General features: G+C 47.2%; 1 protein-coding gene across 2 annotated transcripts in view; it reads right to left on the reverse strand.

Annotated features, from left to right (window-relative positions):
• Positions 1 to 211: 211 nt before the first annotated feature.
• Positions 212 to 21,679, reverse strand: part of Ido2 (indoleamine 2,3-dioxygenase 2) — a 42,418-nt gene continuing 20,950 nt past the window's right edge. Inside the window, exons 4-11 of one of the 2 annotated variants that reach the window (XM_059244831.1) lie at positions 19,930 to 20,048; positions 19,361 to 19,363; positions 19,066 to 19,077; positions 16,893 to 16,992; positions 15,674 to 15,791; positions 7,933 to 7,984; positions 2,045 to 2,193; positions 212 to 848 (exon numbers count right to left, since the gene is read on the reverse strand). In XM_059244831.1, the coding sequence (XP_059100814.1) occupies positions 499 to 848; positions 2,045 to 2,193; positions 7,933 to 7,984; positions 15,674 to 15,791; positions 16,893 to 16,992; positions 19,066 to 19,077; positions 19,361 to 19,363; positions 19,930 to 20,048 (903 nt within the window). In that variant the 3' untranslated portion in view covers positions 212 to 498. Of the gene's footprint in view, positions 849 to 2,044; positions 2,194 to 7,932; positions 7,985 to 15,673; positions 15,792 to 16,892; positions 16,993 to 18,299; positions 18,315 to 19,065; positions 19,078 to 19,360; positions 19,364 to 19,929; positions 20,049 to 21,679 lie in introns of both variants that reach the window. The other variant, XM_059244830.1, reaches the window with a different exon arrangement.

Here is a 21,679-nt window from a genome sequence, read left to right on the forward strand (position 1 = left end):
TATACCCTCAGAAGGCTGAGGCAGGGGGATCACAGGTTCTAGTTGGATGCTGATCTGGGGTACATAGTTCGATCCTGTTTCGAGGGAGGAAAGAAAAGGGGAGCAAACAAGGGAGGACCAGAAAGGAGACAGTGGAGGGGGATGAGAGAGGGAGGGGACCAGGAGGGGAGGAGGAAAGAGGTCCAGGGGAGGAAAAGATGAAGTGATATGCTCAAAGGCAACTTGATTCTTTTTCAATTGAGCTTGGATATCTAGGACTTGCCCACCAAATGGAGACATGGTTTCAGCTCTCTGCTGTGAGTGAGGCAGGGGGATTGGGCAGCGCAGAAAGGTTTCTAGCAAACGAAGTGGCTGGGGCTGGGGTGTGAATGGGAGCCACAGTTTATGAACAAAGATCATGGTGTTCTCGGAGCAAAAATACGCTTGGGTTCAGGCAGAGCTCTGGTCCTGGCTCTGACTCCCACGGGGCCTAAGCATAAGGATGCAGGATGTGAACTGCTAAGCACAAGGATCCAGGATGGCCTCCACGGTCTTCTCCCTGACGCTCTTCAGGAAGCTCAGCACTGCGGTGCCCCCAGTGCCCCTGTCCTCCGAGGCATGAGGTGAGAGTTGGCTCGGCATCCTGCTCCTGGCCTTGGCAGCAGCGGAGATGATGTATCGTGCCACCACGTTGATGTGGTAACTGCGCAGCTCAGCCAGCGCCTCCACACACTGGTTATAGGCCATCAGGCAGCACCCAGCACCAGAGGTCAGTACGTAGTCCCTCAGTGAAGGAGCTGAATGGAGGTCCTCCAGGAAGGCCTTATGGGAAGGAGGCATGTAGTCTCTCATTCTGTGCAGAAAGCCTACTAAAAAGAAACAGCCCAGAGTAACACCTTTGCTCAAGGCCGACGTTCAGGACCCTTTGTCTGCTGCTCCAGACATGCCAGGACCAGAAATGTTGGATAGGGTTCTCACTCAGCCTAGTCGGGCTTTTGTTATAGTTGCCAAATGCTCAGATGTACATTTCTGGATGTTGACAGGAGATGCAGACGAGAAGAAGAAGCAAGCATCTCTCAGATAATAAAGTTGGACAGGAATCTTACTTGCCAGGGCATATGTATCCCAAGCCCAACATGAATAACATGACGTTTCCCCGCTAAGGGCTATAAGGCATGTCTACAAGCATATACACAGACCTTACACTGACTGGTGAAACACCCTGGTGAATTCTGTTTGCTAGATGCTTCTTACAGGGGGTGGAGGGTGGGGGGTGGAACCAGGGTAACTGAAGTTACCAAGTACATAGAGAAGATACTGGGAAACAGGTATTTTAGCAAAGACCCTCTCAGGGTCAAAGCCAAAATACCGAAAGCTCCAGTGTTTACCAGAAAAATCATTACACCTTTAACTAATGTGGGGGTTTTTATTTGTATGTTTTTGTTTTTTGTTGTTATTTTGTTTTTGTTTTGTTTATAGAGAGTCAATAACTAACATCAAATGCTGAAATCCAGGAACAGCCCTGCTGGTAACAGAGAACCAGCTTGTGCAGAATTTTAATCCTTTTTGGTTCTGATCCAAGTTAAAGTTTGGTAGCATGATATACCTTTTTTTTTTTTTTGTACCTGTTAAGGGCATAGCTCTATGCTGGCAGGCAAAGCAATAACTATTTTCAAAGGCTTCAAAGTGATGGGTTCCCTCTTCTGGTCCACATGGATTCAGCGGGAGGCTGGACCATTTCATGGGAAGGGCTCCATTACCGGCTGCTTCAGACTGGGCCACACAAGGTTAGGCCTTTGAATTTACAGATTAGGGACCCAAGCCCACAGGACAGTGAACAGCCCAGGTCACAGCTACGTTTTAAAACTTGGAAACAAACCCAAGATCCTGATGAGGTCTGATGCCCTGATATTGACTAACATGCACACAGTTGTCTGGGGGTTTAGGCAGGTATAAACTTCAGGACATTTTCATTTACACCTGGTTTTATAAGCCGGTACAAATGCCTCCCTATTCTGCCTAATTCTCCCCTTGAGAGGACAGATGAGATGGGAAGGTTGCTTACCACTTCCCTTGCAATGCCGAATGCCCAGGAACTCGTCGAAGGCCTGAAGCACAGAGCTCTGGGCTGCGCTTCCTCCCGAGTACCTCAGAGGCTCTGTGGCCACACCCTCATAGACCAGCCCCACGGGCATGGCTGGGTTGTCCTTCCACCTAGGCAGGAGTCAAAAAAAAAAAAAAAAAAAAAAGAGAGAGAGAGTGGAGAAGGCTGTTCCAGGGAACAGCGTCTTCTCTGCCGTGAGCCCCGAGCCAGCGGGGACATGGGCATGGCATGAACGGAGAGTGAATCTTGCCAGAGTATCCACGGAGGTGTTAGCTCGACTCCAGCTTCACACCGTGCCGTGGTATTGGAACCCTTCTCAGCCCCATTTAAAGGATTCTTCCGGAGAGGTGAGGACGGGAATCTTCCTCACGGGTCCTACTGCAGTGATTTAAACAGCTCCGTCATATTCGTGCATCTGTGACATCAGCGCCACCAACAGAACAATTAAGAGTCTCTGAACGAGTCCCCACTTCCTCTGCTAGTCTCAAACTCTTTAGCCACCCCACCAACACGCTTCCCAGTTACACACAAGCACACACAGACACCCAACTGTTATCCCCTGAAACACTGAAATGTTCCTAGCGTTACACTGGCGGATTGGCTTTTATTTCTCCGTGAGAACTGTTATCAAATGGTTTGGGTTTGTCACAGCAGGCATTGATAACAAGCATAGCTAACAAGAGCAGCAGTGAAACCAAGCTTGTGGGCACCAAAACCTACAGACGGCTGCAAGGACAAAGCCTGGGGCCCTGCCCACACGCCTCTCTTTTCCCCTCTCCTCTCCATGTCCGTCTCTTTGCACCTCTCTCTCTTATATTCACCCCCCATGACTTTTCCTAGTCTTGACTGTTACCTGAAGCACAGCAAAGCAGAGCATATCACGCTGGCACCTGTGGTACCTACCCTTTACAAACGCATGCACACTCACTTTCTCACCCTGGCCACGCGGCAGTAGATGAGGCTAGGCAAGTTTTACCTTCTTTCCTAAAGTGACAAAGACCTGAGCTCAGTTCCCAGACTGGACACACCGGGATAATAGGACCTGACACACTCAACTTGCATTCCGAAGTGACATGTCTGTAGTCCTTTTCCTAAGAACTTTATCACGTTCTACCTCCACCAAGAAGCGTGTTTTCCTCTTTTGCCAACGAACAAAAGCATCCCCTGGGTGACAGGGTAAGTAGCAGGTTTATACCGATGTCTCTGCTCCTTGTCATTCTAAGTCATTGTGTTCAAAGAAGGGACATGTGGACCCCAGATATTCAACAACCACAGGCTGACTCCCCTGCCTGCATGCTGAACCTCTTGAAACTCTGCTCTGGGGTTGCAAATGCAGCAAGGAACCAGGTCGACCCATTTGGTGGCTGTTTGGGGTCAACTGCCCCAGGAATTTCCATGGTTATCAACTGGAGCAGTCACATTCAGGAAGGAGGTACAGCACAGGAAGCGGAAGAGGGGATACACAAGAAGGTGGGGGCCCACAGGCTGTGGGACGAGGTCTCTATTCTGGGAAGACACAAAATTGAAGCTCAACTCTGCTGAGTTAGTTGTCTGGCCTGGCTTATCACATTTAACTTCTCAGAGCCTTGGTTTCCTCATCTGAGTAGTATGAGTATGAACTGAAGTCCCTGGGTAGGGGAGGCATGCCTGGGTTAAAGATTCTACAAGGCTAATCGACTGACTGGTCATGGAGAGTTGGAATGTTGATGATCCAGAGCCAAATGTCACTGGGCCATCTTTAACTCCCTCCTGTCTGACCCAATATCTCTGCGACTCTTTGGAATGTATTGACTTAACAGACAAGTTTCTACCACCCCACAGCTGAAAGCGCCATCACATGCCATCTACATGTGACCGTGCATAGAGCTGTCCTTGTTTACCATAACTTGCCTATCTGAGGTCCCCATCAGTGTACCCACAAAATCCCTCGGTTGGTAACTTTCTTTTGTCCTTGAACTCCAAAAACTCGTCCATTCATTCCCACACTGGACCATGTTATTTGGGGACAACTTGAATCTGTGTTTCTAGGCACTCATGTTTGGCCAAAGAATAAACTAACGCTTATTCCTTTGAAGCAAGAGCTGTGTTTTGCACTGACATTCATATTTATCTTATTGGTCACTGTAAGAACTAACTCAAGTACTATTTGCCTGGAACAGATTAAACATCCAGTAAGTACCAGCCATTTAGTGTTCTAGCAACCCGGAGAGTGAGAATGCCCGCCGCCGCTCTCATCTCTCAGCTACAGTGGACAAGCCTTTCTGAGCCTCCATGTCCCTAGTTTATAGGGAAACCTGCTTCCCGAACCTGTTCTGGGAGTTGAATGGGCTTCAGAGGGGTCCGTGAACAAACAGCCCAAAGAATATCAGAGTTCGGGGCTAGTGAAACGGGAGAGCAACACTTTATGAGGAAGTTAACCCCCAGTGCAGGAGTTTCCCTTCAAGTATGTCACAGCCAGAAGACGGGCCAAGCGCTTGAAAAAGCCCAGCTAGCCCGAGAGAACGATCAGACGTGGCGGAGGCAGGGAACACCCCAGGATGTGTCCGTTCAGCACACACTGGCGTGGCTGTGCCGAAGCCAGCCATGCTGACCGTGACAATCCCTGCGGGTGGATGACAGAGAACCCGGTCTCCCTTCTACGTACTCCACAGCTACGTGAGACTCGCCATCTCACCAAGTAGGTGAGCATCTCTCACAGGCACTCACAGGCTGGGCCGCTGTTTGTGAAGGGATGGGGCCGTTTTCATTTCCGGTCTCTACGGTAAGGTTATTTTTAGCCCTTCTGGTGTTATTTCTAGCAATCCCCAGGAAAGGGGAAGTTGGAGGAGACAAGAAAAATGAAGTGACATTCCCCCCCCCACACACACACACACACGGAGGAGTGCCTGGCCTTCCGGGGAACTGTGATGGGCTGGGAACTCATTTCCACATGAAATCCTCTCCTTAAAAAAGTGTGTTTGAAGAAGCAAATGAGAAACATGGACCAAAAGCAAGATGGATGCCGAGTGGGGAAACTGATGTTTTAAAGACAAGACTAACGGAAGTTCTCAAGAATGCAGATGTTTTGAAACTACAGCTACACTTAGGATTTGGTCCGGCCACTTAGCCACACAGGAAACAGCCTCAGGGACAGGAGCTGAGGACAGGCTCTATGTAGATACCAGATTAAAAAGTGTCACTACCCAGAACTTATTTTGACGAAAACCACGCTCCCTTCTGGTTCCTGTCATGCCTGTGACAAAAGAGGAAGTAGACTTTATTCCTTTGAAAGACCCTGGTGGGTAGAATTCTAAAATTAGCCCCCCAAGATTACCAACTGAATTCCTAGGACGCTTAATACGATGAGATGTTCCCGTCACTGTGATGTATTACATGGTGAGGCGGAAGGGCTGTTCAGATGTAATGAAGGTTGCTGATCAGTTTAGCCTTCGTGTGGGAATTTCCCTGACTCATCCAACTACACTGAACCCAACCACATGAGCCCTTTTAAGGGAAGCTGCCCCTGGCTGGTGGCCAAGGGAGAAGTCAGGACAACGTGTAGTTCTAGAAAAATTCCAAGTGCCGCCACTGTGTCAGAAGACAGAATTGGTAGGGTGAAGGGACAACATAGGAGGCCTCTAGCAGCCCAGATATCATCTCTACACACACACACACACACACACACACACACACACACACACACACACACCAAAGCAAAACCTTGATCTGCTCACACTAACTGAGTTGGGAAGCGAGGTTTCCTCACATTCTCAGCTAAAGCCACCTTGGCCTAGGCATGTGGGTGTACGTAGACCCATAACCCCAGAGCAAAGGAGGCTGAGCAAAGAAAACACAAGTTCAAGACCTGCTTGGGCTACATAGTGAGATTGTGTCTCAACAATCCCATAATGAGAGTCCAACCCTCCAACTCCCTTGACTTCGGCCCCTAGAGACCCTAACAGAAAGCCATCTGGGGGCCAGAGAGATGGCTCAGAGGTTAAGAACACTGACTGCTCTTCCAAAGGTCCTGAGTTCAATTCCCAGCAACCACATGGTGGCTCACAACCATCTGTAATGAGATCAGGTGCCCTCTTCTGGCCTGCAAGGATACATGCTGTATACATAATAAATAAATAAATCTTTAAAAAGAAAAAGAAAAAGAAAGCCGTCTGGGCTTGCCTGGGCTTTGGGCCCACAGAACTGAGGGAACAGACAGGTATTTAAAGCTGCTGAACACATGGTGGTCGTGTATACCACTACAGAGAGCTGACAGGGGCTTCAAAGCAGGAAAAAGCCCGGGGAGGCCTGACTCACTGACCGGATCTGGCATATGCTTGCTGTAGGGTCTCATTAAAAAAAAAGAGGCCTATGTTACTTCTTAGATCCAAACTGTCGGCATGGGGAAACACTTGAAAGACTCAGCCTATCAGAATGTGAAGCTGTTCTGGTGTGGTTAGAGGTTTGGTCCTCGGACCTTTGATCTTATCGCTTTGGATGTATCATGGTGGAGAGAACATGGAAGAGCAAGGCTGATGACCTGGGTGCTGGGGTCTCCCAAGCCCTTCAAGGGCATAATTTTCCTCCAGGAGTGTCTAACTCCTATGCTTCCCTAACTTCTCATTAGCACCATAGGCTGGCAGCCAAGCCTTCAATACACGGCCTTCGGGGCTGGTTAGAATCCACACTGTATGCCCCTGTAGCTCATTGGCCTCTGTATTTCTCTCAAATTACTCTCTGGAAATCTTCTTGTTTCTAATCTTTACAATTCACCACCCCCCCTCCCCCCCCCCGCCGCCACTGCCGCCTTAAAGTGTCCCACAGCTCTCTAAATTAAAGGAAGTGCATTATATATGCATCCATTTCGTTTGTCTCCCAAAGGGACATGGCAATAATAGATTCAGCATTTGGTCTGTCTCCTGCAGAGTCCAGGCACAGCTTAGAGTCTTCCTCTCAACAGCATCCCATGCCCCTCCAAATCAACAAGACACAAACATTCCAAAGTGACTCAACTCTGGTAGATGGTGAATTGGATGACAATCTGATTAAGGTATGTCAAAGGTAGGAATAACTGGGAGAAGAAATGTGCTCAATATGAGTGTGTGTGTGTGTGTGTGTGTGTGTGTGTGTGTGTGTGTGTGTGTGTAGGGAGAGAGAGAGAAAGAGAGAGGAGGAGAGAGAGAGAAGAGAGGAAGGGGAGGGAGATAGAAAGAGAGAGACAGACAGACAGAGAGGTAGGGCATCATATAGCCATGAGACAAAACAAAGGTACCCAGAATCAGTGAAGAGAGGCCTAGCAAGGGCCTTGGACTATTCCTACTACCACACAGCAAAACAACCAAACTGTATCCCCACAACTCTGAAGGCCAGGGACTCTAAGAGCAGGGCAGCTATGGTTCAGTCAGGTGAAGACCTGGACCCTGGCTTCCAGATGGGTCCCTGGATGCTATGCCCTCATAAGGTCAAAGGGCAAAGGGGAAAAATGTGACTATTACTTTTTGGCCTTCCTCTCCCCTACCCTTTCACTCTCCTCTCTCTTCTCCTCCTCCTCTTCTTCTTCCCCTCCACACTTCTTTCCCTACTCCTATCTTTTATTTTTTGTCCCTGACATTAAGTTGGGCTTCTAAGAGGATCCATGGCTCCAGTCCGGTGGCTAATGACAATCCCTTTGCACGTAAGGACCCAGGCTTGGAGTCCTTTTCCTTCCGATGGTGCCTGGGTTCCATCCTCCTAGAGTGGACCCAGGCGGTGACCGCCAGCTTCGGTCACTTGCTATATTCCTTACTTTAGGAAGCTTCTGTCTGTCTGTCCTCACATCAATTTGGGAAACTGTACAGAGCTCTCAGGCAGGAAACCAACTGGACTGTACTTACCCAGAGAGGAAGAGCCGGATGACTGTGTAAAATATGTCTGGGTCTACATAATCTGAAAAACAATCAAATGTGAACTTTACCACAGGCAAAATGCAATTGGCCACAGGTGCCTGGACCCTTCTGCTTTCCTGGGGCTCCCCCACCCCTATCTGATCTATGCAGAGTCCAGAATGGAAGCAACAAGCATAGATGGAATGTTCCCTTGCAGAGGGGCATGGGCCCTCCCAGGGCTGTTAACCCATTCCTAATGCCGGCCTCCTCTGTTTTCAGTAGTTCAGTTTTCTGCGCTTCACCACCACCGCTAAGAGATTAAGACTATCCTTTTAAAAAGTAATACTTTAAATAAGCATGATGTGTTAGAGAATATGGTAAGCTAAGAAAGGAAAAGCAGATGACCAATGTCCAGAAGTTCCTGTGTCAGCTGAGGGCTTCCCAGGGGTTGTCACCGCAGGTCAACAAGGCTATTAGCCCCAAGCGGCATTGGCCAGCACGGGCAGCCATGCTTGGGGAGGATGGATTCTGTTCTGTATGGCCTCCTACCTAAGAAAGCGTGCCATCATGGCTATATAAATTCCAAACATCTTTGATCAGCTTTGAAAGGTTGGTCTCACTACATTACTGAAGGTCCTCTGCCTTCTGGAAACTAGTCCACGTTTATCTTACATTTCTTTGTTTCGGAGAGAAACAAAGAAACATCTTTTGATAAAGTCTAACTAATGACACACTCTTCCGATCACTTTCCCTTTTCTCTTATCACACATGGAGTCTAGTTCTTTGTCCCTTCTCCCTGTCCGTTTTCTCTGTATCCTGCAAGACCTGGGATGGTACAGCCTCCACGTTTTGAGACACTCCTCTGTGTGACCATACTCTCTCGTCTCAAGTGTGACTATGTCCCATGTGCTAGATTGTTGTCTGGGGCCTCTCCTGGGTACTGGTGTTCTCTCTCATCCATATGGTTAAGTATATATACAGCTCCTTGCAGAAGAAGTAATAGTGTGTACTGAATTACTCTTTTATACAACTTAATGTATTAAAGGTAAAGCCAAGTGATCATTGTGATAGATACAACAGGATTTACATGAAAATGTAAAATATATTCAGTGGATATTTTAAAAGTGATTCATGAAAGGATCAATACTTCCCTTTGGTACTGTATTAGCACTCCTAGCCAGAAGAAAGAAAGAAAAGTTGTAAGAATTAATGATGAATAGATGGAAAGGAGAAGACATTCCATGATGAAACCAAATGTAAGCAATATCTGTCTTCACATCCAGCTCTACAAAAGGCACTAGACAGAAAACTCCAGCCTAAAGAGGTTAACCACACCAAGAAAACACACAGAGTAAGTAATCCCAGACCAGCAAATCAAAAGAGGGGAAACACGTGCACACACACACACACACACACACACACACACACACACACACACGCACATGCACACACGCGCACATGCACACACACCATCACCACCACAACCACCACAACAAAATAACAGGAATCAAACACCACTTATTGATTACTCTCAAGAACAAAGGTCTCGATTCCCCAATAAAAAGACACTGATTGATGGAATGGACTCAAAAGCAGGATCCATCCTTCTGCTGCATCCAAGAAACACACCTTAACATCAAGGATAGACATCACCTAAAGGTAAAGGGATAGAAAAAGATATTCTAACCAAATGACCTAAGGAGAAAGCTGCTGTGGCCATTTTAATATCTGACAAACTAAACTTTAAATCAAAACTAATCAGAAGAGATAGGGAATAACATTACTCAAAGGAAAGAAATCCACCATAAGGATATTGCAATTCTCAACATCTGTGTACCAAACACAAGGACACCCAAGTTCATAAAAGAAACACTACTCAGCATTAAATCACATATTGATTGACCTCAAGATCCACTCTTGGACATATACCCAAAACACACTTCATCCTACCACAAGGACACTTCCTTAACTATGCTTATTGTTGCTCTATTCATAATAGCCAGAAATTGAAAAGAACCCAGATGTCCTTCAACAGATGAATGAATAAAGAAAATGTGATGCATTTGTGCAATGGACTATTACTCAGTTGTTTAAGAAAAACTGAAATTATGAAATTCACAGGTAAATAGATGGAACTAGAAAACAATCATTCTGAGTGAGATAACCCAGACCCAGAAAGATAAATATAGTATGCATTCACTTATAGGTGGATATTAGATGATAAGTCAGTGGTAACCAAGCTACAGTCAGTAGAACTGCAGATTAGGTATAGAGCAGGGGACTAAATAGAATAGATAATTAAAGATGGGGAGGGGAGGAGACTAGAACAAGAAAATCAAGTGAGGATGGGGAGGGAAAAGGAGCGTGAGGGAGGGAATACAGGGAGAGATAGTTAAAATTAAGGGCCATTTGAGGAGTCATTTAGAAGCCTAATAGAATAGAAGCTTCCTAAAATATATACATACATGAAAGTGATCTCAATAAAATCACCGAACAATGGGGGACACAGAGCCCTGAGCGGACACCTCTTGTCATCAAATAAAGTCTCTGGTATAGTGATTGGGTTGAGCACCTGCTAAGAATCTAAGACGAAAAGGGCTTCAGTCTGACTGGGCTGTAAAACCTTCCTGGAGCCACTGTGTGGTCCATGAATCCGAGCCCGTGACACAGGTGAGGGAGGAGGTTTGGAAGGATGCTACGGAGGCCAGGCAAGAGACATGATGGCGTCAATCAAAGGAACCGATGTAAAGAGTATTCAAGAAAGCAACTCCAGTTAAGTGTGGTGGTGAAGTGTTGTTGCCTCTAGCCACTGAAAAGCAATGCAGGGGTTCTTGCTAAAGTTAAAGAGAGAGAGAGAGAGAGAGAGAGAGAGAGAGAGAGAGAGAGAGAGAGAGAACCAGAAAGTAGCCAAAGAGCCATGAAGGAATCCAGGAACCACCAGGAAAAAACAAAACCAAACAGGAAGGTAGTTCTGTGGGGAACACACTTGCCAATCCCAACAGGCTTTGACTCTGGGTGATGCAGCCAGAGGAAGGGCTTGGGCTTAGTTTAGGGGTAAATTTCACCCCCATGCCCTCTGGCATTAACTTGGCATCTGCCAGCACTGACGCCTCCACCTTCAGTGTGAAGCAGCCCCAGCTTGCTTGCCCAGCTTGCCCAGCTTGCCACACGCAACAAAACGAAAGTGAACTTGATATAGAACAAAGCAAAATTAAAATAATCTGTCCCTGGAAAGTTGGAGTTGTATGATACAGATGTTCAGTCCAAATGTAATTGCTTGATTGGTCCTTGGACCTCAGTTTCCAAGTTGACTTGATGTAGTTTAGCATCTCCAGGAACCAGGAAGAATGAAGTACACACATTCTCTTCCTCCTTCTTAAGGACTGGCTTACGGGTGATATTTTATGAATAATCAGCATGGCGTGGTTAAAAAAAAAATCAAACACACAAGATAACATGACAACCATTAAGAATGAGTGGAAAAATAGAAATAAGAATCAAGAAATAGTGATGAAGTCGATACAAGCAGCCAGGGGGAGAAGACAGAGCAACCATAGCTCAGGCCTCAAACACTGGAGCCAGAAGACCACGTATAGACATGCTCTGCCTGCAAAGATTTGGTTGCTATGAAAATATTATTCTAGTCCTGGAGAGGAAGGAGGCAGTTTTCAGGCAACAGAGCTTGGCATCTTCTAATCTATCAGCAGATACGTCTTAAAGAAATCCTAAAGGGAGCTCCTGGTTACCTTCAGCTGTCACCTTGACATAGCCCTGAGGTATCTGAAAGAGTCTGAGCTGGGATATTTCCCCCAACAGATTGGCCTGTGGGCCCATGGCAGGGGCACGGTGGGTTATTTCTTAATTGCTAATTAATGAGAGAGGGGCTTCATCCATGGGCAGGTAGAAGAAAGGTAGCGGACAGTAAACATAAGAACAAGGTAGTAAGGTGTGTTTTTTGTAGTTTCTGTTGACTTCCCTCAGTACTGGCCTGTGACCTGAAAGTGTAAGCCAAATAACCCCCTTCCTCCCCAAGCTGCTTTTGAACAAGGGTCTTCTGACAGCCAGAGAAAGAAAACCAGAATGGGGCAAATAAATACGTGCAGGAGAGAGCAGGATGAGGAAGGTTGGGAATACCTGGACAAATCAAAGTTAACCAAATCAGAGACAACTGTGGATGCTGGGGATGAGGGGCGCTGGGTGAGTACCTACTGAGCATGCTCAAGGGCCTGCACGCCATCCCCAGCAAGGCAGAAAACAAAACAAAAACCTAAGGCGGGCATATTTTTAGGTAGTTTGATACATTGTTCCCCTTAGAAGTCGAATGTTAAAATTAAAAAAATCTTCATTGCACTGAGAGCTGCCTTGGGTATGATGTGTATTGTTATTCTTGCTGTGACCCTGACCAAAAGCACCTTGGGGAGGAGAAAGATTTATTTCATCTTCTAGCTTATATTCCGTCACCAAGGAAAGTTGGGGCAGGAACCTGGCGGCAGGAACTGAAGCGGAAGCCATGGGAGAGTGCTGCTTACAGGCTGGTTCCTTACGCTTGCTCAGCCTGTTTTCTTATAGCAGGGAGGCCCCACCTACAGTGGACTGGGCTCTCGCACGTCAATCATTAATCAAGAAAATTCCCTATAGACTTGCTCCCAGGCAATTTGTTGAAGATGTTTTTCTCAACTGAGGGTCCTCATCTCAGATGAATCTAGTTTGAGTCAAGTTGACAAAAAAATAAATAAATAACCAGAACAGTGGGTATATGTTTTCACACCTGATGCTTAAACATGATTTTTTTTAAAAAATGGGTTTAAGGAGTAAATAAAACTGGATTTCAGGAAGCAGCTTACATAGTTTGGATACATGCAGATTGCTTAAGTAACTAATCCACCAGTGAAGGACAACTTTAGAAACAGAAACATGAGTTAAGTTAAGAGGGAATTTCCAGGTGATAATTTTCCATATGGGTTTAGAAAAAAAAGTTCACAAACCAAAACTGAAAAGTCCTTTGACAAAACTAGACGATCGAATCAGAAGGGCCAGGCAGCAAAGGCTCACAGTCCAGCCCCCCACCCCCACCTCCCTCCTCGGAGGGCATCATTAAACACGATCAGAGGGGAACATTTGATGTCTCACTCCTATCAAAAGAACAAACCTACCTCTGTGTGTGCATACCTGTGTTTTGTGCGTGCATAATGTGTGGAGGCCAGAGGTCAATGTCGGGTGTCTCTCCCACACACAGAGTCTCTCACTGAGAGTACAGCTCACTGATTCTACTACATTGGCTGCCACGAGCTCCAGGATCCTCCCATTCCTCCTCCCCAGCACTAGGATTACAGATGTGAACTGTACTCCCAGATGTTTGCTTGGGTACTGGGGATGGAGACTATTTTAGTTAGGGTTTCTATTGCTGTGAAGAGACACCATGACCACGGCAACTCTTATAAAAGAAAAACATTTAATTGGGGTGGCTTACAGTTTCAGAGGTTTAGTCCATTATCATCAATGTGGTAGACATGGTGCTGGAGAAGGAGCTGACTGGCAGGCAACAGGAAGTAGTCCGAGGCACTGGGTGTGGCTTGAGCATATATGAGACCTCAGAGCCTACCCCCTCAGTGACACACTTCCTCCAACAAAGCCACATAACTCCAACAAAGCCACACCTCCTACTTGTGACACTCCCCATGAGCTTATGGGGGCCAGTTACATTCAAACTACCACAGAGATTCAAATCCTTATGCTACACAGACATTGTTTTACATGGGAGCATCTCCCCAGCGCTTAAAAGAAAAAAAAAACTGTTAAGTGAGTCAGGCTGAAGCCAGACCTTCTGTTGACTCCGAAGGAAGAACAAGAAATAAATTACTTTCTGGAGAGAAATAGGTACCTTGAACTTCCTAAGGGGGAATTGACTCTTAGGGGCACGACCTGCTAACAAGCTACAGAATTATGCCTAGAAGCGGTTTAAATACTTGACACCCTGAAAATATTTTGGCTGTCCAACAGATCCCAAAATTCCCACCCAGGTGGTCCCTATAGGTAAGACATCCTCCAAAGACAGTCACACGGGTACACAATGCTAAAGTAAGGCAAGTGACAGCAGATGACCATGGCAGATATGTTTAGTACTGGGGTGGCCTCATGGGGAGTTGGATTATGAACACAGCGGTCTGGTTTTAGCTGTTGGTGAGCACTGTGTACAACAACTATGTTAAGTTGGGCAAAGGCCTGGGGACTTGGCTTGCAGTGCAGTGGGCCTCTGATGTCCGCAAAAGGCATGTTTATGGACCTGCCTGCTTGGGAAGGAAGGACGTGCCTAGGGAAAGGGTAAACCCAGGATGCTTGCTAAAGTTAGGAGCATTGGGTTTTCACATGGTGTCTCAGCACTCAAGATGGGAAGTCGCTGGCCATTTCTGGCTTTCCTGTTCTCCTTACTGCTCTTTTGGTTGGAGGAATGTCAGAGGCCGGGACACATCCTCCATCCTGAGATAAAAGGAGTGCCTGCCCGCACTGTGAGGGGCTCATGGGATGGGATGGAGGGTGCTGTTGCCATCTTTGAAAACGTGTGAAGGCATGTTCTCCTCCTTCCCCATGTATGTGGATACAGCTAGTCATAGAACCTTGAAAATCTCGTTGCATGGGGAAACTTGTCTTGGGATGAAATGGAGTGGAATGGGTACATCTGGGAGCTCCCCAGATCCTCGGGACTCTTTCAGGGGATCATGAAGGTCTTTCTGGGCTTGTAACATGGTCAAAAACTAGCATTGGGGAAACTTGTATTAGATACTACAGTGCACACAGTGTGACTCACTGAAAAGCCTCAGAACCTTCCCAACGACTCCAGTGTTCAACTTAGGATCTGGAGACACTTAAGAGCAACGATCCAGGGTGTCTTGGCAAAGCTGCTGTGCGTGTTACCAACTGAGGAGCATTTGGGGAAATGAAATGATACATCCGTGAGAGCTTTAAGGTTAAATCCAAGAAAACGGGAAGTGGACAGGAAATACATAATCCTGTGACCTCCGGGGGACATCACAGAGTCTGGGATGACCACGTTTACTCAGTGTAAGGTGGCAACATTGCACCTTCTCCTTCCCACCCTATGCCCTATGGACACTACTGCCCAGAATCTTCCTTATGTGAAGTCAAGACTCAGGGAAAAGAGTGTTTGAGCCTGTTTCTCATGTGAATGGACCACACTCTTTCCTCAAACCTGCCTTAAATGCCCAGAAATGATAGATTTCTGTGTTAATGAAAATTGTTTTGCCCCTCCAGAACCAGAGTTAGCCACCAGGGAAGGGGGCACCAGTTACTCCTTCCTTCAGCTCCTGCCAGCACTGGTCACAGAATTCTAAATCCAGGCTCGGGTCTCTCAGAACCCACAGACAGGAAAAGCAAATGAATCCAGAGGGACTTGTGGACACCTCCACCGACAGCCATGCTCCCGGCAGGCTAACCAGGGAAGCTGAAACACAACCAACATTCCCCTTGGGACCCACCCAATCTCCCAGGCTTCCACAAAAGCTCAGCCTGGACCCTGAAGAAGGCAAACTACCCCCACGCACAGGAAAATATACAAAACAATTTTGCAAAATGTTTTTATCACCTGAAAAAAAAAAAAATCCTTCTCTGGTTCCTTTGGTTTGTGCTAAACAAAGATAGAACACCAGCGCCATCTTGTGGAGAGCTTTACCATCATCCACTTAGGGCCCCGCCCAGGTCCCGGCCCCTGGAGGCTCTACCCAAGGCTTCTTACCATGCATCTGGGCCAAGGTTCTGGTGATGTCCTGGATGGAGAGCCTCACCTGCTGCAGGGCCTGGAGCAGGGTGTCCTGGCTGTGTTGCAGAACGGCCTCCACTCCCTGAACCAGGGCCTAGGATTGAGATGCACTTTCTCAGTTCCCTACTTTCTGTTAAAATCCGAAGGGCAGGCAGATCCCGGGGGGAGCAACCCACACCACTGGCATAGTGCTGGAGTATCATAAGCTATGACATCAGGGCCCTCAACACTAATATTTTCTCGTTCCTTTTGGGTTTCCCATATCATGGTCATTTCTACTCTGGCCTCCCCAGCTGGGACGTCCTCCCTGCAGAGCGCTTGTGTGGCATCGGAAAGGTTCTGAAGACTCCCCAGTTTCTCAGCTCCCTCAGCCCGGAAGCCCTTCTTGTCTTAGACTGATCTCCTCAGCTAGACTGATGAACTACCACCATCAGATGCTGAATCTTCCAGCGGACGAGGCAAATGGATGAGGACTGAAGTGACCACAGGATTTCACCACAGTGTGCGCATGTGCCTGGAACCCAGGGCTCGCACAGGCTGAGTTCCTGCTGGACCATGGAGCTACACCCCGGCTCCTACTTTCACTTTTGAGAGTGGAAGATTCTGCAGTAATTATGTCAGGACTGGACACTCTATTGGACAGCAGGCATTCAAGGAAGCCATAAATCCATCTTAATCTAGAGATAAGGGTGAGAGATGAAGGTTTCCGCTTCATTGTCTATTGTCTTATACCCTGCCCGGCTAGAAGCCGTGATTCCTGAAGGAAAAGAAATGAATTTTGCAGCCCCCAGGGCTGGGTCACCTGGGTGACCTCAATGATGCCTGGTATCTGGAAGAGACCATTTCTTCTGAAGGGAAGTTTGTCTGATCCTTTAAGCATAGATGTGCTTTTATCGGTCTTTTCATAGAAGAGCCTTTTTCTTTTTAACCGATGTGACTCTAGCTTCCGCAGGACCATGAGCCGTGACAGCTAGTACAGTGTGTTCCATTACACTCTGCACGTGGTGCCTGTGTGTAGACGGAGGAATGGTCCACTCCAGGCTAAACGGGTGCTGACACCGGAGACTGGAACTCAGATCTCTTCCTTCAGATTTCACCAAGTAGGAGAAGGCCTGTGTCTGTCCATGTGGAGAAACCCACCACAGGGAGGGGACAGAGTGACTGAAGACGGAGGGGCTGTGAAGCAAGAAGATACCTTAATGCCAGGCGCCGCTGCCTTCTCCACCAAAACCGTCACCAGTACGAAGGCCCACAGGCTCTCTCCCCCGGGGAAAGAGACGATGGTTTCCAGGTTACTGGGAGAAAGAGGCCACCAGGAAGAAAGGAGAGTGTGTCAGTTAGAGCCAAGTTGCCCTGACCTGAAGACCCTGGGTGTTTACTGTGGCCTAGAGGATCACTGACCTTTGGCCCAGTGGAAGAGTCATGGGAACCTACCCTGTGGGACAGTTCTTAGCAAGAGGTTTCTGGTCCTTCGGGATCCCATCATTCTGTGTAAAGCTAAGGGGTCTTAGAGCTAGAGTGGTCAAAGTGAATCCTGTGTTCCCTTTTACGGAACTGAAATTGTGGCTCAGGGAGGTGAAGCAGCTTATCTTCTTATCTAGGGGCATATAAATGACTGTTCATGGCCAGATCCAGCATAGTTTGAGAACTGAACCTAACCCTCCTCTGCTTCCCCCCCCCCTTTTTTTTTTCTTTGTGAGGCAGGGAGGGTCTCACCATGTATGGCATATTGTCCTCAAATTCACAACCATCCTGCCCCTGCCTGCCAGGTGTGAAGATTATGGGTGTGTGCCTCTGTGCCTGGCTGGAGTCCTAACCTAGAATGAAATGCTGCCACAGAGCTGGGGCTGGAAGACTGTCAAGAGGGGACATTTCTAATCAGCTTGACATCTCCCATCAGATTCAAAGCTGACCCGATCAACAAATCCGAAGAAGTAGCGCCACGCATCTGCTTTATCTCTAGCAAGCATAAGCAAAGCCAAGACTCCAACCTCACAACATCAAAGCAGATGGGAGTCACGCACTGCATGCTGTCTGTCCAGCAGAGGTGTGTTCGCTTGAGGAATGATGTAGGCACCTTCCACCTACACTCTCCACTGAGTTGAGGGGGATGTGTGCTCGGTGCCACAGTAGCTTCCCGGCCACCTTTGCTCCTCAGGGAAGGCGGAGCCTCTGACTGTAGACCAGACCTATCCGCAAGGGCCCCAGCCCACCAGCCGGCAAGGGTTTTCAAGGGGACCCTCCTGTCACCGTTGCCTGCCTGCATCTGGCCTTTGTAGATGTCAGACAGAGATGAGAAATCCCCATGAGACTGCTAGGCTCCATCACAGTGAACAACACGTTCATTGTTTTATGATACAGCGGCACTTTTTATTGTAGACAGACAGGGACATGTGGTTAAGAAAAATGAATCCCCTCACCCCTCCAAGGTTGCCTCCCTCAGAGCTAACGCTGGGACTATTGAGTTTGCAGCACATTCCTTGGCCCTTTTGTGAGTTCTTAGATAGCTGATGTCCTGCTGCTGTCCGCAGAGCTTGACATGTTCCCTTCTAGTTTTATCCTAAGCCTTTAAAGGGAACAGGGGTTCTGAAGGGACACTTACCTGATTTCCCATGGTCTGGTCACATTTCAGTTATTGGCAATGACAAAGAGAAAAAAGAACAATTCAGTTGGGAACCAGAAATCACTCTTGGGGTCCCCGGTACCCGGACTCACACCCTCATCGGCAACGCCCATGCATACACACACACACACACACACACACACACACACACACACACACACACACACATCAGCGCATGCCTACAACACCACGGGTTGTGATTGGACAGTGAGCCACTGAGTGACAGCGTGTCCTGGATCTCAGCTCACAGCGCCAGTGCCCTGTGTCTGCGCAGGCACACCTTCCTCCATGCTTCTGTTTAGCTGTCCCTCCCCACAATCCCCATGTCAGTGATTCTAACCTTACCCACCTGCTACTGGCTTGCCTTAGATCAGAGTCTGCCCCCTCACCGGGCTTCCCCTGCTGTTCTCCTGGAATTCTAAAGACACCTGATGTCTTTAGATGTCCTGATCTGTCTCAATACTGAATTGCTTTGGAAGCGCTTCCCTTCTATTTCTTTCATTTTTGCAAAGCACCAAGCTCCGTGTTGACGTCTTAAAAGATGTCAGGAATACGTTCGCCCAAAAGGATGGTGGGGGGGAGCCCCAGGCCTGCACCTGCGTCTCCCTAGCTGGTTGTTTTTGACTTTCTCACCCCAGAGCAAACACATTCTCCCTTTAAACATCCTGTCTCCTTTTGCCTTGGGTCACAAACCCAGCTTAGTCAACACAATAATCCATGCACATATATTTATTATCTCACCCACCCCAATTCTAAGCTAGATTCAATAGCTTTCCATGCATACCTCTGTGTGTGTGTATCTATCTATCTATCTATCTATCTATCTATCTATCTATCTTATATATTATTTATAATCTATTATCTGGCTGTAGAGCCCCTGAGCCTTTTTTGTGAGCCTTTTTTATTACTGTATAACTGATCAAAGATCAAGCCATGACTACCTACAACCACCGTGCCAAGAAAGGTCTCTTTATATCTAACCTCAATTTCTCCTTTGTGGTTTTAATTTTTCACAAAAGTAAATGTTGCCTTGTGTCTACAACCTGAAACAAATTTGAGTGTGAAAATGAAGTGTTCACGGATTTGTTGTTTGTGTGAAAGTCAGTAGACAAATGCTTCTATGCCCAGCTCAACTGTGAGATGGTGTAAACTAGGTGGGATGGAATGCACAAATCAGAACCCCACATACCTAGAATCATTCATTCATAATCATAGTGCTCACTCCTCCCTGACACCCAGTCCTAACCTGACTTGAGTGGAGGGCAGAAGGGGCCGTACACCAAGCGTGTGATGAGGAAAAAAACAGCACAGTGTGATTATGCAGGAGGCTGAAGTTGAGAAATCCAGATGTGAAGTGGAACCAACCCGGAAAAGCGTCTGGGGCCAATGGACTTAGAGCCCACAAAGAAGAAAGGCCTGCGGTTTAAATGTGTGTGTTCACTCTTTGATCGGAACTGTAAAGCAAATGATGAACGTGAATGTAGGGTGCGCTATAAATCAGCCCTAAGCCCCTGAGCCTTTTTTGTGAGGGTAGTTAAAGTTCCAGGTCTTCCCATGCCTGAATCTCAGTCCTCTTCTGGGATATCGGAAGAATCTTCTCCCTCCTTACCCTTCTGGGTTCCTTTTGGTCCAGTTTGTCAGCACCAGATCAGAGTGGACCAGGATTGGGGGGAGCCCCAAGTTCCTGGAGACTTCAACAAAAGGAATGGCAAGAGTTCTGGGCAGCACCTTGATGACAGGAATCCAGGCAGTTAGTATATTCTTTTATTTTTTTATTTTTTATTTATTTTATTTTATTTATTTATTTATTTAGGTTTTTCGAGACAGGGTTTCTCTGTGTAGCTTTGTGCCTTTCCTGGAACTCGCTTTGGAAACCAGGCTGGCCTCGAACTCACAGAGATCCGCCTGCCTCTGCCTCCCGAGTGCTGGGATTAAAGGCGTGCGCCACCACCACCTGGCCAGTTAGTATATTCTGTTAGCAGAGGAAATTACCATGGCTGGCTGTGATAAGTGATCCAGAGACCAAGCTTGAGTTCCCTGAGTGGTCCACACCTGTCCCCTATACACGCTTCCTGGGAGAAACCCAGTGGGAATACTGTTTATGAGAACCCATTGCAAGAGACGCAAAAATCAGAAATGGAGGATACTGTACACACAATGCACAGAACCTCTGAAAACTGTACACACAAAAGTGTCACCAAAATGTCTAGTGTACATTGAGGACTAAGAACGAGCAATGTAAATTGCTCTATAGTTAGATAATAGATTATAAATAATATATAAGATAGATAGATATATAGATATATAGATATATAGATATATAGATATATAGATATATACACACACACAGAGAGATACAGGCATTGATCATAGGATGCAGAAATGGAAATAGAGATGTAGATACACGTAGATAAAAATAGAGGTGTGTGTGTGAGAGAGTCAGAGAGAAAGAGAATAAGAGACAGACACAGACACAGACACAGACACACACACACACACACACACACACACACACACACACACACACGGACAGAGAGACAGAGAGGTGAATGTAGGCACATTCATGCCAAGTTGAGTGTGTAGAAGTCCGTGGACAATTTCAAGTATTTATCCTCATCTTCCACCTTCTTTGAGACATGCTCTCTTGTTCACTAATGCCTGTGCTACCTTTCCTGTCAGGTTCTGGGGACCCTAGCTCCAGTGTCAGGGCTGCTTTGGAAGCGATTGACCCACTGAGCGCCTCCCCAGCCCAGGACTGAAGACAGTTTAAAGAAGATCTGCGGCTGCCATTCTTTCTTCCTCAGGGCGGGGAAAGACATGTGTTGTAAATAGGGAACCATTGCAGAGTTTGCAGAGCGTGGAACTCTGTAGCAAGCTTCTGCAGACAGTGGGGGGTGGGGAGGATGGGAAGGTGTGAGGTTGTCACTCAGCTGGGGGGGCGGGGTCAAGGAAGACTTCCAAGATAAAGGAGTGAGGAGGCTGGGGTGGCCTTGGGGGCTGGACATTGCTTCCCTCCTCATAATTTAGGAGAGCATATGGCAAGGGAACACATTATATTGTCACTGGCCTAGGATTTAAACTTTCCAACATCAGACATTAGACACTTGAGTTCTGAAGATGAGACACAATGTGCTATCATGTTAGAATCTGAAGGAGCAGTCGGGCAGTGGTGGCGCACGCCTTTTAATCCCAGCACTCAGGAGGCAGAAGCAGGAGGATCTCTGTGAGTTCGAGGCCATCCTGGTCTACAGAGCGAGATCCAGGAAAGGGGCAAAACCACACAGAGAAACCCTGTCTCAAAAAACAAACAAACAAAAAAAATCTGAAGGAGCACCAGGCCATCCTTTCTCCCCAGTCTC

This window comes from Peromyscus eremicus, chromosome 17, assembly GCF_949786415.1.
Source record: "Peromyscus eremicus chromosome 17, PerEre_H2_v1, whole genome shotgun sequence".
Classification (NCBI taxonomy): Eukaryota; Metazoa; Chordata; class Mammalia; order Rodentia; family Cricetidae; genus Peromyscus; species Peromyscus eremicus.